Consider the following 22,551-nt stretch of genomic DNA (forward strand, 5'->3'; position numbering starts at 1 on the left):
ACTGTGAACCTCAAAACCGTAGTCTATAGGATGTCTATGCTCAAAACTACACTCTAGTCCTATGACCTAGACCTATCACCGCGACTCTCTTCTCGTGACAACAAATGACTGACATTTTATTATCTTGAGGATATTCTTTCTAAATTATGAATCTCACTTCCATCTTCCTCCTTTCTTTCTCCATCAATCTCTATTTCGTCTTGATGTGTAGCCTTACCATTTTCTACAGGTTCCGGCTCACTACATCTCACTGTATCTGTTCCGTTGGAAGTTTCTGGTGAGTATTCAACATCAGTTGTTTCCACTTCAGGTTCTATTACTTCCACAGGTGGGTCTGCGGATTGTTCAGGTAAGTTTTCTTTTTCAGGTTGGTCACTTGTGGTGACAGGTTCCATTTCAGATAAGTGTCCAGGTTCCAGTTCAGGTAATTGTTCAGTGTCAGGTACGGATGGGCTTCCAGATGAGGCTTCACCAGATCCCTCCGGAGTTAGTAGAGTTCTGTTAAATCGTTCAACAGGGTTTCTCCTGGGATGGTACGGTGTTGTTCTAGCTTTTGCAATGCCTGCTAGATCGCAGAGTTCTTTGATCGTCTTTGACTCAAAGTCTGGCCCTTGATCGCTGTGTAGTTTTTCAGGAAAACCATAATGAAGTTTTCCCACAGGCATTTTGCTACTGTTCGAGCTTTTTCATTAGGAGTTGGAATTGCCAGTGCGTACTGGTAAAGAAGTCAGTTATCACAAGTACATCCTTTGTATTGCTTCTGTCTGGTTCTATTGACAGAAAGTCCATACAGACTAACTCCAGAGGTCTTGTGACTTGGATGTTCACCAGGGGCGCTGCCCTCTCTGTGGGGGTTTGCGATGTACACAGCGGCTGCACCTCTTTATCTTCCTTTCAATGTCAGTAGCCATTCTGGGCCAAAAGAATCTGGATCATGTGAGGTCAAGGGTTCGGTCGAAACCCATATGACCCATGTCATCATGAAGGATTCTCAGTACCACGTCTCTAAACTTCACAGGCAAAACTATTTGGTATTGTGTCTCTTCTCCCACTTGCCTTTTCCTGTAGAGAATGCCATCCTTCAACTCGAGCTTGTTCATCTCTCGCAAGAAGATGGGGAGATCTGGCAGCTCTTTCTTAACAGCTGGAGGAGGGTTTTCCCCAGTTTCCATCAGACGGAGGATTTCACAGATGGCAGGATCGGCTCTCTGATGTTGTTTCAATTCTTCCTCTGATATACTGGAAATGACAGGAATTCCATCGCAGTGTTCAAAGCTGTCTGGAACCGCTTTGGCCATCATGGCAAGAGATGTAACTAGAGGATCGATGGGACCATTCTCAGAACTGTTTACAGGAGAGCATACAAGATGTCTTTCACAGACTGCATCAACAGTGCTGGAGGAGATACGAGTGTGTAACACATGGCAGCTTTGGGTTGGCAAATCCCAGCACTGGAGCAGTGGTGAGTTTGTCAATGATGGATTCAAATGCATGTTGACAGCTGTCAGTCCACCGTTTTCCAAAAGGCTCTTTTGCTTTGAAGTACTGGCCTGTGTTCTCTTTTGGTTTGTCGCTCTTTCTAAGGGGTGGGTACCCAGCAGTGAGGTCATTTAACGGTTTTACGATCTTGGAATAGTTCTGGATAAATTGCCGGTAATACCCAGCCAAAACCCCAAAATGAGCGTAACTCTTTGAGGTTCTTTGGGCTAGGCCAGGTCTTCAGGGCTTCAATCTTTTGGGGGTCTGTTTCAACACCATGTTCAGACACAATATGTCCTAAGTACCTCACGGATGTCTGGAAGAATTCGCATTTTTCCATGGACAGTTTTAGGCCATATTCTTTCAGATGGTTCATGACATTGAGAAGACGTGTTTCATGCTGTTCGAGAGTTTCTGAAAAGATTATGAGATCATCTATGAAGACGAGGACTTCTTTGAGGTTGATATCCCCCATACACTTTTCCATTAGCATTTGGAATGTGCTGGGAGCGTTTGTTATGCCCTGGGGCATCCTATTAAACTCCCAGAATCCCAATGGACACACAAAGGCTGTTTTGGGTTTGTCAGTTTCCTCGACTTCGATTTGATAATAGCCTGATTTGAGGTCTAGGACAGAGAACCATGTTGAGCCTGTGAGTGCAGAGAAGGTCCCCTCTAGGTTAGGCAAGGCATAAGCATCCTTTATTGTCTGAAGATTTAGCTTGCGGCAATGCAGTCTTGCATCTCCATTCTTCTTTCTGACTACCACTATAGATGAGAAGAACGGTGACTCTGACTCACGAATTACTCCTGCCTCACTCAGCTCTTGCAGGTGTCTCCGTACTGCATCGAGATCTTGTGGACGAATGGGTCGTGGTCTGTGCTTGAAGGGGGTCTCATTGCTCAATTTGACCTGGTGCTTCACTTTGTTCGACCAAAGTCTGAGTCCTGTAGAGCCAACACTTCTGGCATTCTCCATTCAGCTGGAAGTGGTGAGCCATGGAAGTTTAAGTTCAGCTTTACGTCTTTGGAGGACTTTGGTGGGCTACCTTGGTCAGCAGAATTGGGTGTTCCGTGCTTATTCTGGACGACTTCCTGCAGCGCATGTACTTCAGCTATGACACTTTTTGCTGGAAGGATTATGCCGCGTTTGCTCCATTACGCATCACCACAGGCAGCTTCTTGGATGGATTGTCAGGCAGACTAAGTAAGCAACTTGTAACTAACATGCCTCCAGGTAAGGAAGACAATGTGGGGGCTTCGACTATATTCCAGCGGTCTGAAGCTTGACTATTAACATGAACTATTGCTTCTATCAGACAGCTTTCACCAGCAGGGATAATTGTGGGGTCTTTTCCTGGTAGCCTCAGTAGCCCTAAGCTGCTGTTTTCTTTTTGCTTGTTTCTCTGTTGCATTACTTTGAGAACAACTCTGCAGCCGTAGGAGAGGGCTTGGAGGTCTGTGTTTGCTCTAGAGCAATCCTCATACACTAAGTCTAGTGGGTTAGTGCCAATCAGGAGTGTGGACTGAGCACTAGAGCCTGTATCAGGGATGACTAATGCTAGGGTCGACACAGTAGTCTCGGAGCTAAAACAGTTTGTGGGGAAGGTGATGTTGATTTCTATGAATCCTGAATATGGCACAGTTTGACCATTTGCAGCCTCAACTTCTAACAGTTCGTTCAAGGGATGGATCTCCAAGTTTGAAAGGTTGTCTTCATAGAATGATTGTGAGACTGTGGTCACTTGGGATCCTGTGTTGAGAAGGCAGTTACAAGTCTGTCCTTCAATGATAACACAAGCTGTGTATTTAGCTCCAAAGTCCCTTTGGTAGATCCACATGGCTTGATCTCTTGCTTGGAAATTTTCCTTTCCTTTGCGTTTAGAGTTGGGACGGTTATCATTGTCTTCAGCTCTCATTTGTCCCGCAATGAGGGCCGACTTCAGTTTAAACGCTGGGAAGAGGCTGTACCATTTTGACTGTCCCATAAAGACTGCTTCTCTCTCAGCTGTATCTTCTTCTCAGCTACTAGTGCTGGATCTGGCTCATCGTCACCGATGGTGGTAGTGTTGTCACCGGTACCGGTACCAACATGTATTTCGATACTTTTCGATACTTTTTCAAAGAGAACGCAAAAAATGTCATTACTGACTTTATTTTAATAGAAAATCTTAGAACAATAACATATTAATCAGTAAATAAAATAAAATACCACAAAGACAAGCTTTTCTAATGCACATAATTTTAAAATAATGCATGTATGCATTTTACAGCTCTGGAAAAAATAAGGGACCACTTCAGATTTATTTTAAATCCGCATGGCTACATGTATGGCAAAAGTTTAAAAATCACTGTGAAAATATAAATACAATAATACAAGATAAAATATAATAATATAAATAAACCAGCTCTATTGTTTTTCTTCCAGAGCTACTTTTGTTAAGAGTGAAGGGGGGTGACGCTGGCTTTAAGCACTGAATGTGGCTTTTCTTCATGAGTAAATGACCTGTCGTTCCCTGAGCTCAGAGTGCAGGTCTGGGTGCTTGTCCTTTAAGTGTTTGGCTAAGTCGGAGGTGTTTCCGCCGTTAGCCATGCATGTTTTTAAACACCGTTTACACAGTGGTGCATCGACGTTAACTACCTCGCCTTGCGCATTTGTTTTTAAGCTAAAGTACTGCCATATCGCACTTCGCGCCCCTGGTTTGTCCACAAGTAGCTGTTTCATCCGGCTTGCTTGCTTTTTCTTTTTATCTCCCAAAGTTCCCGCTCGCTCCTAGTCCTCTCAGCTGTAGTTACAACTAGTTTGCCGCGCTGTTGCGGGCACTGCCGGTGGCGCTGCAAGTACCGGTCCCGTCCAAATATTGCATTTGGATAGTACCGTTTTAAATGTACCCCGGTACCAAATTAGTACCGGTATACCGTGCAACCCTAGGTGGTGGCGATGTGGCCATCTTTGCCACAACGAAAACAGTACCATGGCTTTGGTCTGTTAAGAGGCCTTGGATCTGCAGTTGAATGACAATCAGATGCTTTGGTTTCGTTTGATGCTTTGCACTGTGCTGTGTCACATCAGCCTTCATCTTTGTGGTGTTCTGTGGTTTTCTGCTCGTGAGCTGACTTTTCAACTCTGTGACTTCTTTCATTAATTCAGCAACTTCATCTCTAGAAGATGCATTTGACTCCATTTTCTTTGCCTTTTGTCTTGTGAGTTGACTCTGCAGCTTCCTCAATTCAATTATCTCACTTTCTGCTGACATGTCAGTTTCAAGAGAGCTTGCTGCCAAGAGGTGAACATTGGCTTTCTGCTTTGATGCACCAAGGCATTTCTTCATTCGGTTCTCTTTGGCAGCTTGCTTATCTTCTTCTATGCATAGCTGCAGTAGCAACTCAGTGAATGGAGGTGGGTTGTCTCTCTTCCGTTCAAGCTGCAGATCAGCTATCAGTGCATTATCCCAACACCCTCTGCAAAACTGGCGCAGGAGATGTCGGTCAGCTTCATTGGCAGATAACCCGCCTCTCTTCAGTACTTTGGTGAGAACTGTCTGTAGCCTGTGTAAAAACTGGGTGGGTGTCTCTCCAGTGTTCTGGAATGTGTTGAGGAACACAGCAAACAGTTCGTCACCATCTTGTACAATTCCAAATGCTGAGTCTAGTAGTTCAAGATAGGCTGAAGGCGAAGCCTGTGAGCCTAAGGGTTTGACAACTTTTTTTTTTCTAAGTCAGACAGAGCTGGGTCTTTGAGGATGAGCTCAATGCTATTGCGCCACGTGTCAACATCTACTTCATGACTGTGGCTAAGGTTTTTGCCCGAGAATTGTCAGAGTCTGAATGACGCATATACATTGATGACGCTGGGGCATCACTTTTCACAACGTGCTCTACAATCACTCTTTGCACCCTGAATTCTGTAACACTGAATACAGACAACAATTGCACCTAAATGCAATTGATCACATGTAACTTTCTCTTAATGAGATATAAAGGAGTGAAAATTTCAAGAAAATACTTCAATAAAATATTTCAAGTGAGGTATCCTTTAAAGTTGCATTTAAAGTTGTATTTAGTTCTAGTTTTCACAGTTCAATGGTTCTTATTGTTTTAAATAAGAGTTCCTTTAAATATTTATTAAGACCTTTAAATCTTAAATCTAATTTGCATTAAATGTATTTTTAATTCCTAATCATTATGTTCTAATTTGTATAATTAGTAGTTTAAGTTTAGCACAGTTCAATACAATTGCATTGCATTACCAGTAGGGTAACGGCAAAGCATGAAAAGAAAAATTTACATCCGAATCTAAGGTCAAACGTCACATTCAGGGAATAACATTCACAGAGTAACATTTTCATATAACAATCAACACTTGCAAGGCTATGCAACTGTAGCGAAAGATTGAAGCGTGATTAAGTTAAATGTTCAAAGTTCAAGTCAGCTAATCAGCCTTTCATCCAACTTAGCTTTGCTAGCGACCACGTTGTCCGTGCGTGTTGAGTGAAGCGAACGTTACCGGGTGAGTCTGTAGCAGCGATTCACTGAAGAAATCCACTTGCAGCCAATAATCCAAAAGCGCTGCGAAGTCCTACCACAGCCTCGATGGAAAACGTTGGTGTTGGTGAAGTGTGTGGATGCAACGCGAGTGTTCGTGGTCCTGGTCCTAGTCCTAGTGGGGTTGGCTCGCCATCTTGCTCGTCTGTCGGGTGCAGCGTTGCTTCCAAGCGGTTGACTGCTCGACGATTCTCATACAACAACTACCGTTCAACAAAACAAAACTCCAACTCCGTAGATGTAGTTATAACAAAATACTTTCAAACGGACAAAAATAAAGGCAATTCTCGAGTCTGAGATTTCGCGCACGGCAAGTGCTTCAAGTCTTCTGATTGGCTGGCACAACGGCACTTGTTTAAAGTGACAGGACACCTATTTTAACATATCACAATGAACTAATAAGAATGAAACACTAATGCATACTATTTATCTGATTAAATTATTAACTTTGTAACTAAGATCATGAGATTTACTTTGCAGTATTTTGTTACTATTTATTAAAGTATTTATTTACTTTACATATTTTCACCTAGGTTACACGTCGTTTCCTCGTCACCCATCGTAAATTTAAATGTAAATCTAAATGTTGTACCCAGCTTAGTCATTTATCCTGGATATCTGAACTCTGCTTTTGTGCAATAGCCCTCAGATCTATCAACCAATAAAAGGTTGTGGACGGGGTTTGTGTTTGTTTACCTGAATGCTGATTGGTTGGCAGGTGAAAATACACACACACATCACGACTGTGTGTGACTGTGTGTGTGTGTGTGTGTGTGTGTGTGTGTGTGTGTGTGTGTATGTTCACCTGCCAACCAATCAGCATTCAGGTGATTTTCATGATTTCATGAAGACGTGGATTTGTCGCTATTTGGTCTCAAAAATAGGTGAGTCCCCACAGTGTAAGTGTGTTATTAGATATATTTCCCCACATGACCGGTAAACACACACACACACACACACACATACATACACACACACACACACACACACACACACACACGGTTCCAGAACAGCAGTTCTGAGTCAGTTCAATCAACTCTGAGTATGACAATTGTGAGTTGCCTGCCGACTCTACAAAGCCATCATCAATGGAGCTCCAATACTAAGATTCACCATGGCAACCGGGAGAGCGTTATTAGATATTACTGAGTGTTTATGTAGAAAATGAGCTCATCCTTAGAAAGCGGAGCAACATAAATGCAGCAAAGTAGAGACAGTTGTCGTGGCGGACATTTATGGCCCGACTTAATGTGTATAACTGAATGAAACAGTCGATTGGTCTAAAGGTGATAACTCTTTATTTTCAATTAGCAGAGTGACACTGTTGTGTAATGGTTAGCAACGCTGCCTACGGTGCAGGTGACAGGGGTTTGCCTCCCGTCGATCTCAAAGTAGCGCAATGAACAAATAATAGCTTTTATTTATTTTACTTAGGCACAAAAAGAAACTGGCTTCAGCTGAAAATTAAGCATAAAAATATTGCACAAATACGTAGACTAAGGCATATGATTTTAATCATATTTCACATATTAAACAGTAAATATAAGCGGCTATTTCAATAAAGAAATGTACTTTTTCAGAAAACTCCCGTTCGCAAAAAAATCTAAAGAGCTCTACAAAGAATCTGGATTATGTCCACGATATGAAATGTTGAAAATGTCGGAGAATATTGTTTAGATATGTGATTGGTAAGAAAAACAGTAGTAATTGAAATTATCTCCCGACGTAAAGCTGCTAGAATCACTTTTATTTCTGTATCGATTAGGTTGACGAGGAAAGGACGGCACATTTTTTTCAGAGTTGGTTCAGATTCCGGAAAAAGGCGGAGACATGTAGGGAGAAACTCAGGGTATGTTGAAGCAAACCTGCCAGCAAGCAGGTTAGGTTCACAGAGTCAGTTACTATAGTAACTGACCTAAAGGTTGAGATACCTCTCTTTCTGGAACGGAAAACTCAGAGTATCCCTCTTCTCAGGGTTAACAAACCCTTTTTCAGGAAAACCTACTTTCTGGAACGGGCCCCTGGGGCCTGTACTACGAAGCAGGATTTGGGCTTAGCGAGGTAACTTAAGCGTTAACTCTGGGTTTTCTGTCCTACGACGCTGGTTCACTTCTTACCGGGGTAGATCGCCATGGTAACTTACGCTGTGGAGCTAACCTGCTCCGGAGCAGGTTATGTTCCTGATAAGAGATCAACGTGGAGAAACACACCGCTGACTGACCAATCAGCTCTCTTGGTGCGCGGATATGAAAAACAAAAAAAAAAGAAGCTTTGTGGATAGTGAGAGGGTCTTGTAGGAGAACTATAGAGTGTACAGAGACCGGCAAAACCCTTTTTCTGTCCCTGACGATGTTTTATATGAGAGATAGCGATTCTCATCAGAGGGAAAGACTTATCTGTGTCAGTGTACAGCCTACTTACCACTTTGAATTATGTTTTTATATTTAATTGATTTGCTCCCGAGTCCATTTTACGCCGCCAGGATTGCAGCTGAAAGAATTAGGCTGATATTGTCATAAACCACGTTAGGACATCATAAGAGTTAAAGAGACACGAGAGAGCGACAACATGATTTAAAAGACAGCCCCAGGGGGGATTCGAACCCGGGTCAGCTGCAAGGAGCCTCAGTACATGGGGCTGTAACTCTACCACTAAGCTATCAGTGAAGCTACCGCTGTCTTTCAATCAGTCAGATTTACTTCTGTCTTTATGATGGGGCAGTCATATTATACTACTTCTAATACTATTAATACGACTTCCGCATTCACACAGTCGGCGAGTTTTTGCCAGCTGTCCTTCCTGCATTTGGCAGATGAAACTGTTGCTTTTTGCTTGTATTATATGTTTAACTTCTTCGTATTTCTGTAAGATTATGGGTCGCTCCTCGTACGTGAAATACGCCGCTAACTGCCGTAGATTGATCCATGTTTGTTATTGGTCAAATACTGCAAACACCACCTCTTTCATGTGCACGCGCTCATAGCTGGACAGGTAAACCCTGGGTTGACTTAACGAGTTGATAACCAGCTTCGTGTGACCGCTTATCTCCGATTGCCTTTGTTAGGGTTACTTAAGCTGGATCTCTGAAAGATACCCTGGGTATGTTGAACTAGCTTCGTAGTACAGGCCCCTGGACCTTTAAATGTTTGATGCTGATCTTCTACAAATCCATAAAGGTTCAGATAAACAGACTTGACTAATGATTTGAAAATAAAAACAGATACATCATCTTTCTGGGCTGCGCGGTGGTGTAGTGGGTAGCACTGTCGCCTCACAGTGAGAGGATCCCAGGTTCGATTCCCGGGTTGGCCCGGGCTCCTTCTGTGTGGAGTTTGCATGTTCTGTGAGTGTGAATGGTTGTTTGTCTCTACATGGAGGCCCTGTGATAGACTGGCCACCTGTCCAGGGTGTACCCTGCCTTTGCCCAATGACTGCTGGGATTGGCTCCAGCCCCCCCACGACCCTGAATACAAGATAAGCGGTAGACAGTGGTTGGACATCATCTTTCTCACCGTCAGTCTGGAATTTTAAAACTCAAGCACCCGAGCGAGCCAAACACAAACCAAAAAGACGTTGTCAAAGTCTTTACAATCACTTGGATGTTTTGAGTTTCTGTCCAGCTATAGTTTCTGTAGATTTTATTTCCAAACATACACCTTTGGGCAATATTCAGAGAAAAAAAAGAGGGGTTATCTCAGCAAAGGAGAAGTGGTCACTAACACATATTTGAGAGCATTTTCTGTATGTAGAATGTATGTTGATTTCAGCTCATGAAAAATTGGAGCAAAAACAAGTGTTGCATTTATATTTTTGTTCAGTGTATAAATCAAAAACATAATGTTTAAATATATAAATATGTACATAGAAATGATTATGGAGTAACTCACCGGTGCGTCCGTCCAGATTGATGCTTTTCGACTGAAGTCCCCCACTGACGGTGACCGCCTGCAGACTGTAGAGGGTGCCGGGAGTCAAACCAGCTAGCAGTAGCGAAGAAGAACCAACTGGAACATTGTAGTTCTGTACAAGGACACTGAAAGAGATGGCAGAGTGTCCACACCGAGGACAATACATTCATTTTAAACAGAGTGCAGGCCCTCACAGCTACAATATGACCCTTTCGAAGTTCAACCAATGGTTGCAGTCCTTTTTACACATCTGACACAGTTTAAGAAGTTTATGAGTTATTAACAGTTTAACCAGAATGAGTTTTCCTCTTAACTTCTCACAAGGCTTAATTTAAAGGGGCCATATTATGAAAAACAGGTTTTCTCTGGTCTCTACACCTATTAACTGGTCCTCCCTGAGCCTGTCAACTCCAAGAATGAGGAAAACAAGCTATTCCTGCGTGGTCTCTGCAGCCCACCCTCTGGTAAAACGGTGCTCCTACAGGCTGTTCAGATTCAGCTCCTTTCGTTACGTAACGAAAGGAGTAATTTGCATAAGCCTGAACTCCTCTGCACGATGATAAAGGCATCATCAATCAAAGTTCATAAGCGGAGGGAATGTTCCCATTCATTGTCTATGTAAGAAGCCGTACAATGCCGTCGCGGCGAGTTTCGAGAGACGGCGGCGCCGCCTGCAAGCTCTCGAAAATATTTCAAACTGACCGCTGTCGATCTAAAATAAAGACAGATCCAGCAACTGCAAAGCCATCATCAATGGAGCTCCGATACAACGACTCACCATGGCAACAGGGAGAGCGTTATTATATATTACTGAGTGTTTATGTAGAAATCAAGCTCATCCTGAGAAAGCGGAGCAACGTTACTGCAGCAAAGTAGTGATAGTTGGCGTGGCAGACAATTACTGCCTGATCTAAAGGTAATAAGTCTACATTTTTGGCTTTGCAGAGCGACACTGCGGTGTAATGGTTAGCAATGCCGCCCACGGTGACAGGGATTCAACTCCCGTAGCTCACAAAGCAGTGCAATGAATAAATCATCATTTTCATTGGGTGTAATCCCCCCAGGCACAGAAAGAAAGTGGCTTCAGCTGAAAATTAAACATAAAAATATTGCACAAATACGTTGACTAAGGCATATGATTTTAATCATATTTCACATATTAAACAGTAAATATAAGCAGGTATTTCAACACACAAATGTACTTGTTCGCAAAAACGCTAGCTCTGCAAAGAATCTAGTTGCGGATTATGTCCGCGATATGAAATGTTGAAAATGTCGAAGAATATTGTTTAGATAATATCTAATGTGATTGGAAGGAAAGGTAATCAAAATTCTCTCCTGATACAAAGCTGCTAGAATCACTTTTATTTCCATATCGATCAGGTTGATGATGAAAGGACGGCACATTTTTTCAGAGTTGGTTCAGATTCCGGAAAAAGGCGGAGACATGTAGGGAGAAACTCAGGGTATGTTGAAGCAAACCTGCTAGCGAGCAGGTTAGGTTCACGGAGTATGTTACCCGGGTAACTACCTCAGATTTATGCTGGCTTTGTGAAACCGAAAAACCAGAGTTTCCCTCATCTCAGGGTTAACTAACTCAAGGTTTTCACTAAACCTGCTTTGTGAAACGGATCCCTGGTCTCTTGCGTTTAATTTTTACGGCTACGGTCCGTGTTAGCTTCTATGTGTGTGCTAACCACTTCACATCTGACTGCTTCAGTAACTAGGGTCAGTACAAAGCTGGCTTTGCCGCGACACTGACCCTCGTAAAAGGATCTGTCCCCACAATACGGGCCCAGCAACTTCACCTGAGACACATAGGCGAGCCATAGCGATACATCCACGTGAACATTGCCGCATGCTGCCGTAGCGCAAGCGGCATCCTATCTCTCTCAGAGTAGGCGTTGACAGACGGAGCTCATTAGCATTTAAAGGTGCAGGCACAGAAGCAGCCTGTTCTCAGCAAAGCTCATTTGAGCAACTTATAGACAGCTGAAATTCAGGACCATGGATGGGTTTGGGGCAATGCATATCAAATGCAGTGTTGTTGGACCCCTGAACAAGTAAAACTTGGTCAGTTATTTAAACCATCTGTACTTGGCCTGCTAGATCTTAGTGCTGCATTCAACACCATTCACCATGACATCCTAATAGAAACTCAGACCTCCTAGCTAGACTTCCCTGATGGTTAGCGCCTTGTGTCATTTCCTGTGTCTCTGTGATAGACACTACTTCTTCTACTAGTACTACTTCTTCTCTCTAGCCTAAAGCTGTAGTCTACGATTTTTCACCTGTGCCAAACTTTAGCCAATAGTAGCCATCCGGTCCGCATGGCTACTATTGGCTAAATGTTCCGATCCAATCCTCACTCACTCTCCTCGTCCTGACTCACTTCCGCGTTTGAAACTACGAGCGGACAAGACCCTTGTTGCCCTGAGCAGTTCAGGTATGGAGCAGGGCTCTCACGTGAGTTCAGAGTGAGATTTCGGCTGAGGCTGCGGTGTCAGCGGGGAGGGGAGGAGAGGAGGGGGGGGATTGTGGCGAGCGATCGCTGAGCAGTTTGGGATCGGGGATGTTCTGTGAGAGAGAAATCCGACCGGCACCTGCTGCATTTACACCGATAATGTTTCATCATTCGTGGCCGTAATAAACACTATTACTGCTTTGTAAATGTTGTGGAAGTCCCGGACACACCGGGAAACTAAACGGCGTCCTGCCTGAGTTCATAAGCGGAGGGAATGTTCCCATTCATTGTCTATGTAAGAAGCTGTGCAATGCCGTCGCGGCGAGCTTCGAGAGACGGCGGCGCCGCCGCCTGTAAGCTCTCGAAAATATTTCAAACTGACCGCTGTCGATCTAAAATAAAGACAGATTCAGCAACTGCATAGCTTATTTCTCGCCTAAAATGTTTTCAGAAACACCTTTCGGTGAACTATTTTCGTAAAATAAGAGGGAGGTGGGAGGCTGCGAGGGGAGAACAATACGAGCTTGGAGGGGCACAGAGGGGAGGGGTGTGTGTGGGGGGGGGGATGCTTTTTTCAACCTTTCAAATTGTAGAATACAGCTTTGATTTAACTTTAGTTTTTTGTCCACTTTGTCCACTTTGTCAGGACTATAACTCTAACTTGGTTTTATTGATTCTCCGTTCACCATGGGCATGCAAGAAAAGGTTTTCTTCAAGAATTCAAGGTAACACTTGATGAGTAATAGTGATGTTGTGGGTGTAGTATTCCCTCGATAATCTTATCTCATACATTTTGTGACCCTTTGGAAGGAGCCCGAAATTGGGAATCTCAGGGTTAAACTGATGGAGATAAAAAAAACAACGTGGAAACACAACACAATTAGTCTGTTTCAGAAACACACCTGTTTTGTAGGAGGGTCAGTGTGAACGATTCCACATCTCCGGGTGGTTTTTCCCATGATGCCTGGAGGCTGTTAACCCCAGAACTTCTCAGAGTGAACGCACGCAACGCCATGGGAACTGCAACAAACACACATTTACTACACATGTGAGGACCGGAGCTTGGACCACATAATTGTTAAAAACCTCCTATCCATTTCTTCCTATTTTACATAATTTTTGATTCAACTGTGCTATTATAATGTTTTGATGAACACTTAACTTTATTACATGAAAGTCTAACAGCTATTCTCTCCAGTAAACTAAAGGGTATTCAATTCTGGTTTTAATTTATGGGGGCCGGCTGTGGCTCAGAGGTAGAGTGAGTCATCCGGTCCACATGCAGAGGTGTCCTTGGACAAGATACTGAACCCCAAATTATCCCGAAGGCTGCGCCATCGACATGTGAATGTGTGTGAGTTAGATCCTGATGTGCAGGTGGCTCCTGTGCCATCAGTGTATGAATGTGTGTGAATGTGAATGTAGATGGGAAGTAATGTAAAGCATCTTGAGTGGTCGAAAAGACTAGAAATTCTCAGTAGAATGTAATGTATTTCTCCCTTTCTAGATATAAAAACATATTTATTGGCAAAACGAAACAAGATACCTGACTTAAAAAAACCCCCCTTAATTCTTTAAATTCCCAGGAAAAAAGTACTATCTGTGTCCTACTCGTTAACATGACAGGAAAGTGTATTATTAAACATGAATGTTTGAGGAATATCTTCAATTATCTAAAAATGGAAAAATCCCTGATGAAGTGTTTCCACCTTCTGAGACATCACGTAAACGTATAAAAACACACCTGTCCTTCCCTTCAAAGACACAGAGTTGTTGAGTTTCCCGTGCCTGGTTGTCACGGTGATGGTGTACTGCCTCCCAGGTGTGAGTACATTGAACGTGCACTCCCTCATGTTTGGCTCCACCTCTCTGGAATCCACAGTCACGTTACCTAAGGGACACAAACAAAAAGGCATAGAATAACAATTAATCACTCGGTAAAATGTAGTATAATACATTTATGAAATAAGACACACATTTTTCATATTAAAGCCACAAAATGATGAGACAAAGGTCAAATATGTTCTGACATGAAAGTGACAACTTCACCAGGAAAAAAACCTGAATGTTGGATATTCATTCAGGTTAAAGCCACATTTTTTCAAGCCAAAAATGTACAAGGTCAGATATTGCTGACATTAGAGTCACAAAGCAAAGGAAGTTGATTATTCTCTGGGATTAAAGTAGTGAATGTATGAGAAAAACAACTTTCTTTGATTATCAAGTCAAATTTGCAAGGAAAAGAACTCTGGAAAATAGTGCTGTTGTTTTACTCTGAGTGAGGCGAAGGTTTTGTTTCATGAAAACTCATGTGCTGAAATATAGATATATGTGTTTTTTTTTTCAAATTTCTTCTGTGTGCTTTGATTAACATGAATAAACATGCCTACAATGGACCTAATATACCAATGTTGCGTTGAGCCATAGCTCTCTAGGCTTTAAGCAACTGGAAATATTCACAGATGCAAACGAAAATTACCGTGGCGAATGGTAAGGAAGTAGTTGTCAGGTGACCCGGAGGGGGCGTGGCTCCACATGGCGCTGAGTGAGGTCTCGTCCCAGTGTCGTATGTGGAGGTCCAACACTGCGGCCGGAGCTGCAGAGATACGGGGAATGTTTTTTATTTCTGTTTCGTATCGCATATTTCTACAGTATTAAATATATATATATGTACATATTAATGCAGACATGTTTTCTATGTCTGACCTGTTGCTCCTTCACAGCTGCTCTCAGCAATCAGTCCCCCACTCTCCACCCTCATCACAGCTCTGTACAGCCTCCCAGGCTTTAGTTCTGTCCCAGGGAAGCTGAAGTTTGCTGCCTTTCGGTCCAGAGAGGCCCTGACTAACTGCTGGGAGCCGTTGAAGAGTAGCACCCTGTAGCTCTCCCAGCAGCCTGTGGGGGGCGTCCAAGACAGGAGGAGGCCCCCAGCGGAGGAGGGAGACAAGGAGAGGAGGGAGACCGCTGCTGGAGCTGGAGACAAGGCGACAACAGGATGAAGAAAAGAACAAAAAACAGAAAACAAAAAGAATAAAACAACAGCTTACCTGTCCTGACGGGGATTGCTGATTGGTTCGCCAGCTTGCCACTTCTGGAAGTCACGGTGACCTGATAGGCTGAGCCAGGTGTCAGCTGGTCAATGATCACCTCTGTGGTCTCCGGCAGAAGCGTCCTCTCCCAGAGACTCGTGCCATTGGTCAAGATGGTGGCAACTAGTGCGTCCAGGTCCCCTTCTGGCTGTTGCCATGACAACAACAAGCTTGTGCTGTCATTGTGGTCAGCAGTAAGGTTGAAGACGGCCGCAGGAACTAGAAATAGGTTAACATACAATAATTATTTCCTTTACCTCCTGTCTCCTTCCTCTGCTTCTTCTTCAATCTGTACCTGTCTGAGCCACCATCATCTGACTGTTTTGCAGCCCGCCGGCCTCCGTCACCATGGTAACGTTATACAGTCGCCCCGGTGTCAGGTCGAGGAGCGTGTGTTGCGTTGCCGTGCTCTCTAACGTCACGTTCCTCAGCAGACCTGCAAATGGAGAGAAGGTCACATGACTCTTTTATTCTGAATATTTCATTCGGTAAATGAGAGGAATTTCTCAAAAATGTTTCCAGTAAAAGAATAGTAAACTGGCTGAACTGGTGATTTTAAAACTTTCAAACGGATTATGAAAGAAAGGAAAGTTTAAACTAAATTAACAAAAACCGAGGCAGCAGTTAAAGTAAAGAAAGAAAATAATCAGGGAGACAAATTAACCTACCATCATATAAATGTTGTAAAAAGTAAAATATTTGCCTGTAGTTTGATGTAATTTAGGAAATTCTGTCAAAATAAAAGTAATCAAAACACCCCTAAGAAAACGTGTTTATGTGGTTACTTTTGTAGGGGCCACAGCCCCACGATTCTCGGATGTGACTTCTCAACGAACGAAAGATGAACTATTCACCCTTAAAAGATATACCGACAAAGGTCCCATTGCAGCAGTTGAGTAAACATTCTCCTACAGGTCACTGGACTAACCTGGAGGAAATGTGAGGCCGCTTTATGGCTCGGTTAGAGGATTTACAAACCCTTAAATCAGAGCATCTACAAGTTCTCCACGCACCCCCAAACGAGGAGGACCAGACCTTCAGAGTCACCAGACTTTGAGGCACCTTAACACAGCTGGAAACTGATTAACACCTTTGTTTGACAGAGAGCCTCGATTGAAGTATAAAGGATAACACCTTATCTCTTCCTCACCATTTGCTCCTAAGTCATGTTGAAGACCCCTTCCTCCCCTCCGGGAGTCATAAACTAACGACCTGGTCTGCTGGCATGCAGAGAGAGGTCACATGAACTCTGCAGGAAATCATGTTCACATTTTGACCAATCCAAGAAAAGGATGAGATATGTGTTCAACATTAGTTTAAAACCATCCATAATAATCATTGAAAAATTATGAGCATACTGGCGAACTTCCCGTCGTTCTACGCCGAAGGACAGAGAAGTTACCAAAAATGCTAAAAATTAACATTGTCATTGTAATGGACTTAACTACTGCACTCATGCAGTCAAACGAAAATATGTTTGCTCATTAATCTGCCCACATCACCGAGGACAAAATGCTTACTAAGTTACCAAACTTGTTTGGGCTAACTTGATAGGTTTGCATTGTATGTGTTGGATCGAAGTTCCTTTCAACTCTACCAAAAATGATTTGTACAGAGAAATGTTCACAGTTCATGTTACATTTGTTTGACCTATCATTCTGTGTGAGAACTATATGCAATGTGCCAACTTTGACCATAACGGCAAGATGGTGTTGAAACGTTCTAGTCATAGGATTGCATTTCGTTTTTTTGTTTAACAGTTTAAATCACAAAGATTTCGGACTGTAACTCGAACGGGTCCCTCCTGGACACGCCCCCTCGGTCAGCATAAAAGCTGCGTGTTACAGACACCCGGGGCTCTTGCCTCCCGGGCTCTGGCCTCCCGGCTCTTGCCTCCCCACTTGTGCCACCAGGCACTGGCCACCCGGCCTTCGCCTTTGCTCTTGACCTTTTCATTTTTCGTCCTTTTCTTAGTTCCCAACTTTTACTAGCCTACTTTTACTAGAATAGTTCGTTGTCGTTAGATTCTTCATTTTTGACCTTCGACCTTTTTGAGTTTCAGTAAGCCGAGAAGAAGCGTCATAAAGTAAGACCGAGTCCGCATTCAACAGTAATGACCGAGTTGCAGGGTGAAACTAAGTATAGCGTTTGTTAATATCTAATATCTGTGAGGTCATTTATCCCATTATTCACCTTTTCCTCTTACTAAGGAGTCCAAATTCTTAGGAAGAACACACTCGCCTTTATCGCCAAACGTGCTAGATGAGCTGTTAATCACATTTCCAGTTATATTTCTGGCGTTGTATTGGTGTTTTGTTTATTAGATCTGTTATTGTTTATTCACTTTTGTTTAATCCCTAGTTAATCAATAAATTCTCCTAAAGCATAAAGTCGTTGTCCGTGGATATTTCTTCTGTGCAGAATACAAAGATCCCTATTTCAAGAACTTATGATCTAAGAAAATGAGACTGATTTATTAAATGATATTGATTAATTGTTAATTAATTAATAAGTGGTCATTAGAGTCATTAACGTGAGTTCTGTCTGACCAACAGATGGTGCCCCTTTTATGAGAGCAGGTATTGAAATTGTAGATTAATATACATTGATATACATATTTTAATATCATCCTTAATTTCCTTACATACACAGTTTACGTAGGTACCATTAGGTATTAGGTTACCTTACCTTCCTACACTTTCCTCCCCTGATTGCTTTTTTCTTTTCAAACTGAACTAAACTCAAGGAGTAAACACAACATAAGTGAAAAAATTGAATAAAGGTAAACATAGTTCAAATACTTTTTAGAGCCTGAAACATTTGTTGTAACATGCTGCAGCATTTTAGGATAAGGCACACGACTAAACCTACTTTCACAAGCCTTAGCTTTTATTGTGAAGGTTCCTTTTTATACTTTCAATTAGGGCTTTCACAATTTCAGATTATCATATCCAAAACAATGTATACTTTAATGTGTACGGAGGTGGAGAGAGTCTTTAACCAAAACTGTACATATAAAATGATGTAAGAGGTGTTGGATTATTTCCACAATATTATCATATGTGTATTATTAACATGATATACAATATGTCATTTTTTAAAAACATCACAACACCCTACTTTTAATGATGCTTTTGTTGACTCTGGGCTCATTCACAAACAGTAATATTAATAAGGCTCTAATGTGTCTTTAGAGGACATGAGCCTGAGATGATAAAGATTTGGATGCAACAAATAACATCCTAACATCTTAATAATTAATTTACATAATTAAAATGGTCACTTTGTGAGACACAGAAAACAACAGTTTTCACAACACTTGGATTCATCCTATGGGGTTCATGAATTTAATTTTGTGGAAATAATCTGCCAAACCAGACTTCCGTTTGAAGCTGTGGAACATCTGTGCATGTTTGTATTGATATCACATGAATCTTCAAGATATTTCTAAGCTTTTGTTTCATATGTATCTTCAGTAAGGACAGACTTACCTGAGTGATCCAACAGCTGCAGCCTGAAGCGCTGCGTCCTGCCCAGGCCGGCCTGCCAGGAAAGGCCCAGACTGCTGCAGGTCCTGGAGGTCACCGCCAGGCCGTTCACTGCCGATGGCCCTGATCACACACGCACGCGCACACACACACACACACACACACACACACACACACACACACACACACACATAAATGCATCATTGTTATGCTCCACCACTAAACCAGCAGTGGTAATCCCACATATTCACAGAGGCATATCCACAATTCATATTGTGTTCATATTTCTTATAAAAAAGGGGCAGTCTGTCACAGTTCAGCCTAGTACCCGCCCTTCCCGTTGGTGACTAGGCAGTCTCCTGTGAGCCATACCGGGTTTTCCACATTGCCCGGCATCCTGGCTGACTGACAAGTGAGGCAGCCAATCACATTGCTGGCTGCTCCACACCTGACTCCACTCTCCTCATCAGCCTTGGCTTTAAAAGCCACACTGGGATTACCGTACTGAACTCTGCCTGTTTTTGAACGTGGATTTTTGCCTAGCCCTGCCTGTACTTTTGCTACCTTTTTTGAATGTTTTGTTCCTCATTTGTGGATTCCATTTTTGTTGTCTCCAGTGTCTTACCTGACCTGCCTTGTTTACGAAAAGACATTAAAACACATACGATTGTACTCCTCCTGCTCCTGCGTCCGCTTTTGGGTCCACAAACATTTCTGGCCTCCCCGGCCCTGACACAGTCAGCATGGCTGGACCACACACACACACACACACACACACACACACACACACACACACACACGACACTGTTGTTTAACACCGAGTCTGGATCTTGAAGACAATTTATACAGACGTTTGCCTACAATGGTCACAATGGCATAAAGCATGGAAAAATGGCCGTGACTCTAATCCAGCTACGTTGATTTAATTGCATATGTCCACTAGACTCTGATACTATTTGTATTACATTTACTTTAGCTACTTTTTAAAGTACATTTAAATATATATCTGAGCTTGTCGTAAATGTTTGAAGGCAGAAATGTAAATGACTTGAGTACTTGTTCCTCTGCTGCTGAAAGACAAAAAGCATCATCACTCATGACAGTGTTTTTCTTGGGTAAATGAGGCGGAGATGGTACCATCCAGATCATGTGCACTGTGGCGGTGTGCCTTCTCTAGCTCAAGCCAAATATATTATTGAAGAAAATAAAAAATATTTATTCTAAAAACAGGTTTTCTCTGGTCTCTACACCTATAAACTGGTCCTCCCTGAGCCTGTCAACTACCAGAATGAGGAAAACAAGCACATGGTCTCTGCAGCCCCCCCACTGGTACAACGGCGCTCCTTCAGGCTGTTCAGATTCAGCTCCCGTCGTAACGTAACAAAGGGAGTCATTTGCATTGACCGAACTCCTCTGATGATAGGAGATATCCGAGAGGGGGCGTTCATCACCGAGGTGAAGTTCGGTGTGTCCTGATAGACCAAACTCCTCTGATGATGGGAGATATCCGAGAGGGGGCGTTCATCACCGAAGTGAAGTTCAGTGTGTCCTGCGGTGAGACAGCAGTGAGATAGCGGTGTTTCACAATGTCGTCGCTCAGAGCTAGACACGCAGATTGCTCTGTTGTTGGTTGTACAAATCAACATAAGTGCTAATATTTTGTCCCAGCTACAGAAGAACAGAAGAGACAGTGGTTGCGTTTAATTTTTAATGACAATACCTGGCGTCAGTCAACCTGCACTGCTCCTGACAATTTCATCTGTTCTGGAATCGTTCCTCCCTTTTTAGGGCTGACGGGGTTCAACCGAACTGGCTAGGTAGCAGCATGCTAACAGACAACATGCTCCATGCTGTCCAGTCTGCCACAGGTGAATGACTGTTGACCTGCCACGCTCCCCTGGTCCCCGACGAGTCTTTTTGGTCACCCAAAACTCCACTGTCGCTCACTACAGAACCTCCCTCTTCTTCTCCAGTTCTTCCTCAGGACATTGTTTACAGAGTGAACCCCCCTACTGCCCTTCTATAGCAATAACACAATCACTGGTCACCGGCCAGCTGAAGTAGAGGAGCGAAGTGCTCGCATCGGGGCGTGTGGTTTGACCAGTGTTTGAAGGTAGATGGGTGCCGTTCCATTGATGGCCTTGAAGGCCAGTACTATCGTCTTGAATTGGATGCATGCTGCAACAGGGAGCCAGTGGAGGTCACGGAGGAGGGGGGTCACATGGGAGAATTTAATACTACTACTACTGTTAATGCTACTACTACTGTTGATACTACTAATACCACTACTACTACTGTTAATACTACTAATGTTAATACTACTACTTATGTTAATACCACTGCTACTGTTATTACTACTACTACTACATGTACATTTACATTTAGGTTATTTAGCAGACGCTTTTGTCAAAAGCGACTTACAATAAGTACATTTGTCAAAAGAAGGAAACAAAGAAACCACAACATATCATTGCCGATAAAGTATTAGATACTCGTCTGAGTATAGTAGCTGTTCAGCAAAACATACCTTAAGAGCAACAGTGCTATGATCAAAGTGTTATAGGTAAGGGTTTTTTTTTTTTTTTTTTGGGGGGGGGGGGGGGGGGGGGTGTTAGTAGGTCATGCTATGTAGAGTCGAGGTGAAGTCTGAACACTACTACTACTACTACTACTACTGTTAATACTCCTAATGTTAATACTACTACTTCTGTTAATTCTACTACAACTGTTAATACTACTAATACTACAACTACTACTACTGTTTATACTACTACTGCTGCTCCTGTTAATACTGCTACAACTACTGCTACTGTTAATACTCCTAATGTTAATACTACTACTTCTGTTAATTCTACTACAACTGTTAATACTACTAATACTACAACTACTACTACTGTTTATACTACTACTACTACTGCTCCTGTTACTACTACTACAACTACTGCTACTACTGCTACTGTTAATACTACTACTACTACTACTGTTAATACTACTACTAAAACTAAATGCAGATGGAACGCAAGATCCTGGTCTGCTCCAGATGTCTTGCACAACATCTTTGCACTGTTAAATTGTACATTTGTAATTTGTTCCACTTACGTCCTGTACTGCAGTACTTTGTTTATTGTTTATTCTTCGTAATTATTGTGTGCACTGAACACCAAATTCCTTGTATGTAACAACGTACTTGGCAAGATACTTCTTTCTGATTCTGGTCCTTGTAGTTAAGGCTCACATGTAGAGGTTCATGGAGTGACTTTTACAAATGCAGACTGGATTAAAAAAAATACGATTTTAAAAGATTGAACCACAGGAAAAGAGAGAAAAATCGACTGTGACCTTAAGATGGACAAACAGATAAATGTTTTAGTGGGAATGAGCTTTGTCCATCTCAGGAGGCTGTCCAAGGACAAACCTTTTTTATGTCGTAGTGTTTTTGAAAATGTTATACATGCTTTTATGACTTCTCGTCTTGATTATTGTAATGCCTTGTATGTTTGCGTCAGTCAGGCCTCTCCCTCTCTCGCTTGCAGTTAGTCCAGAACGCTGCTGCTCGTATGCTAACGGGTACTCGTAAG

General features: G+C 42.6%; 1 protein-coding gene across 3 annotated transcripts in view; it reads right to left on the reverse strand.

Moving 5' to 3' along the window:
• The window catches only part of ptprb (protein tyrosine phosphatase receptor type b), a 138,125-nt gene that overhangs the window by 98,959 nt on the left and 16,615 nt on the right, over positions 1-22,551 (reverse strand). For all 3 annotated transcript variants that reach the window (XM_084038457.1, XM_084038458.1, XM_084038456.1), the window contains exons 3-10: positions 18,977-19,096; positions 15,781-15,921; positions 15,444-15,704; positions 15,103-15,369; positions 14,876-14,992; positions 14,141-14,287; positions 13,299-13,416; positions 9,912-10,057 (exon numbers count right to left, since the gene is read on the reverse strand). In XM_084038457.1, coding sequence (XP_083894583.1) covers positions 9,912-10,057; positions 13,299-13,416; positions 14,141-14,287; positions 14,876-14,992; positions 15,103-15,369; positions 15,444-15,704; positions 15,781-15,921; positions 18,977-19,096 — 1,317 coding nt within the window. The remainder of the gene's footprint in view (positions 1-9,911; positions 10,058-13,298; positions 13,417-14,140; positions 14,288-14,875; positions 14,993-15,102; positions 15,370-15,443; positions 15,705-15,780; positions 15,922-18,976; positions 19,097-22,551) is intronic.

This window comes from Eutrigla gurnardus (genome assembly GCF_963514095.1).
Source record: "Eutrigla gurnardus genome assembly, chromosome: 21".
Taxonomy (NCBI): domain Eukaryota; kingdom Metazoa; phylum Chordata; class Actinopteri; order Perciformes; family Triglidae; genus Eutrigla; species Eutrigla gurnardus.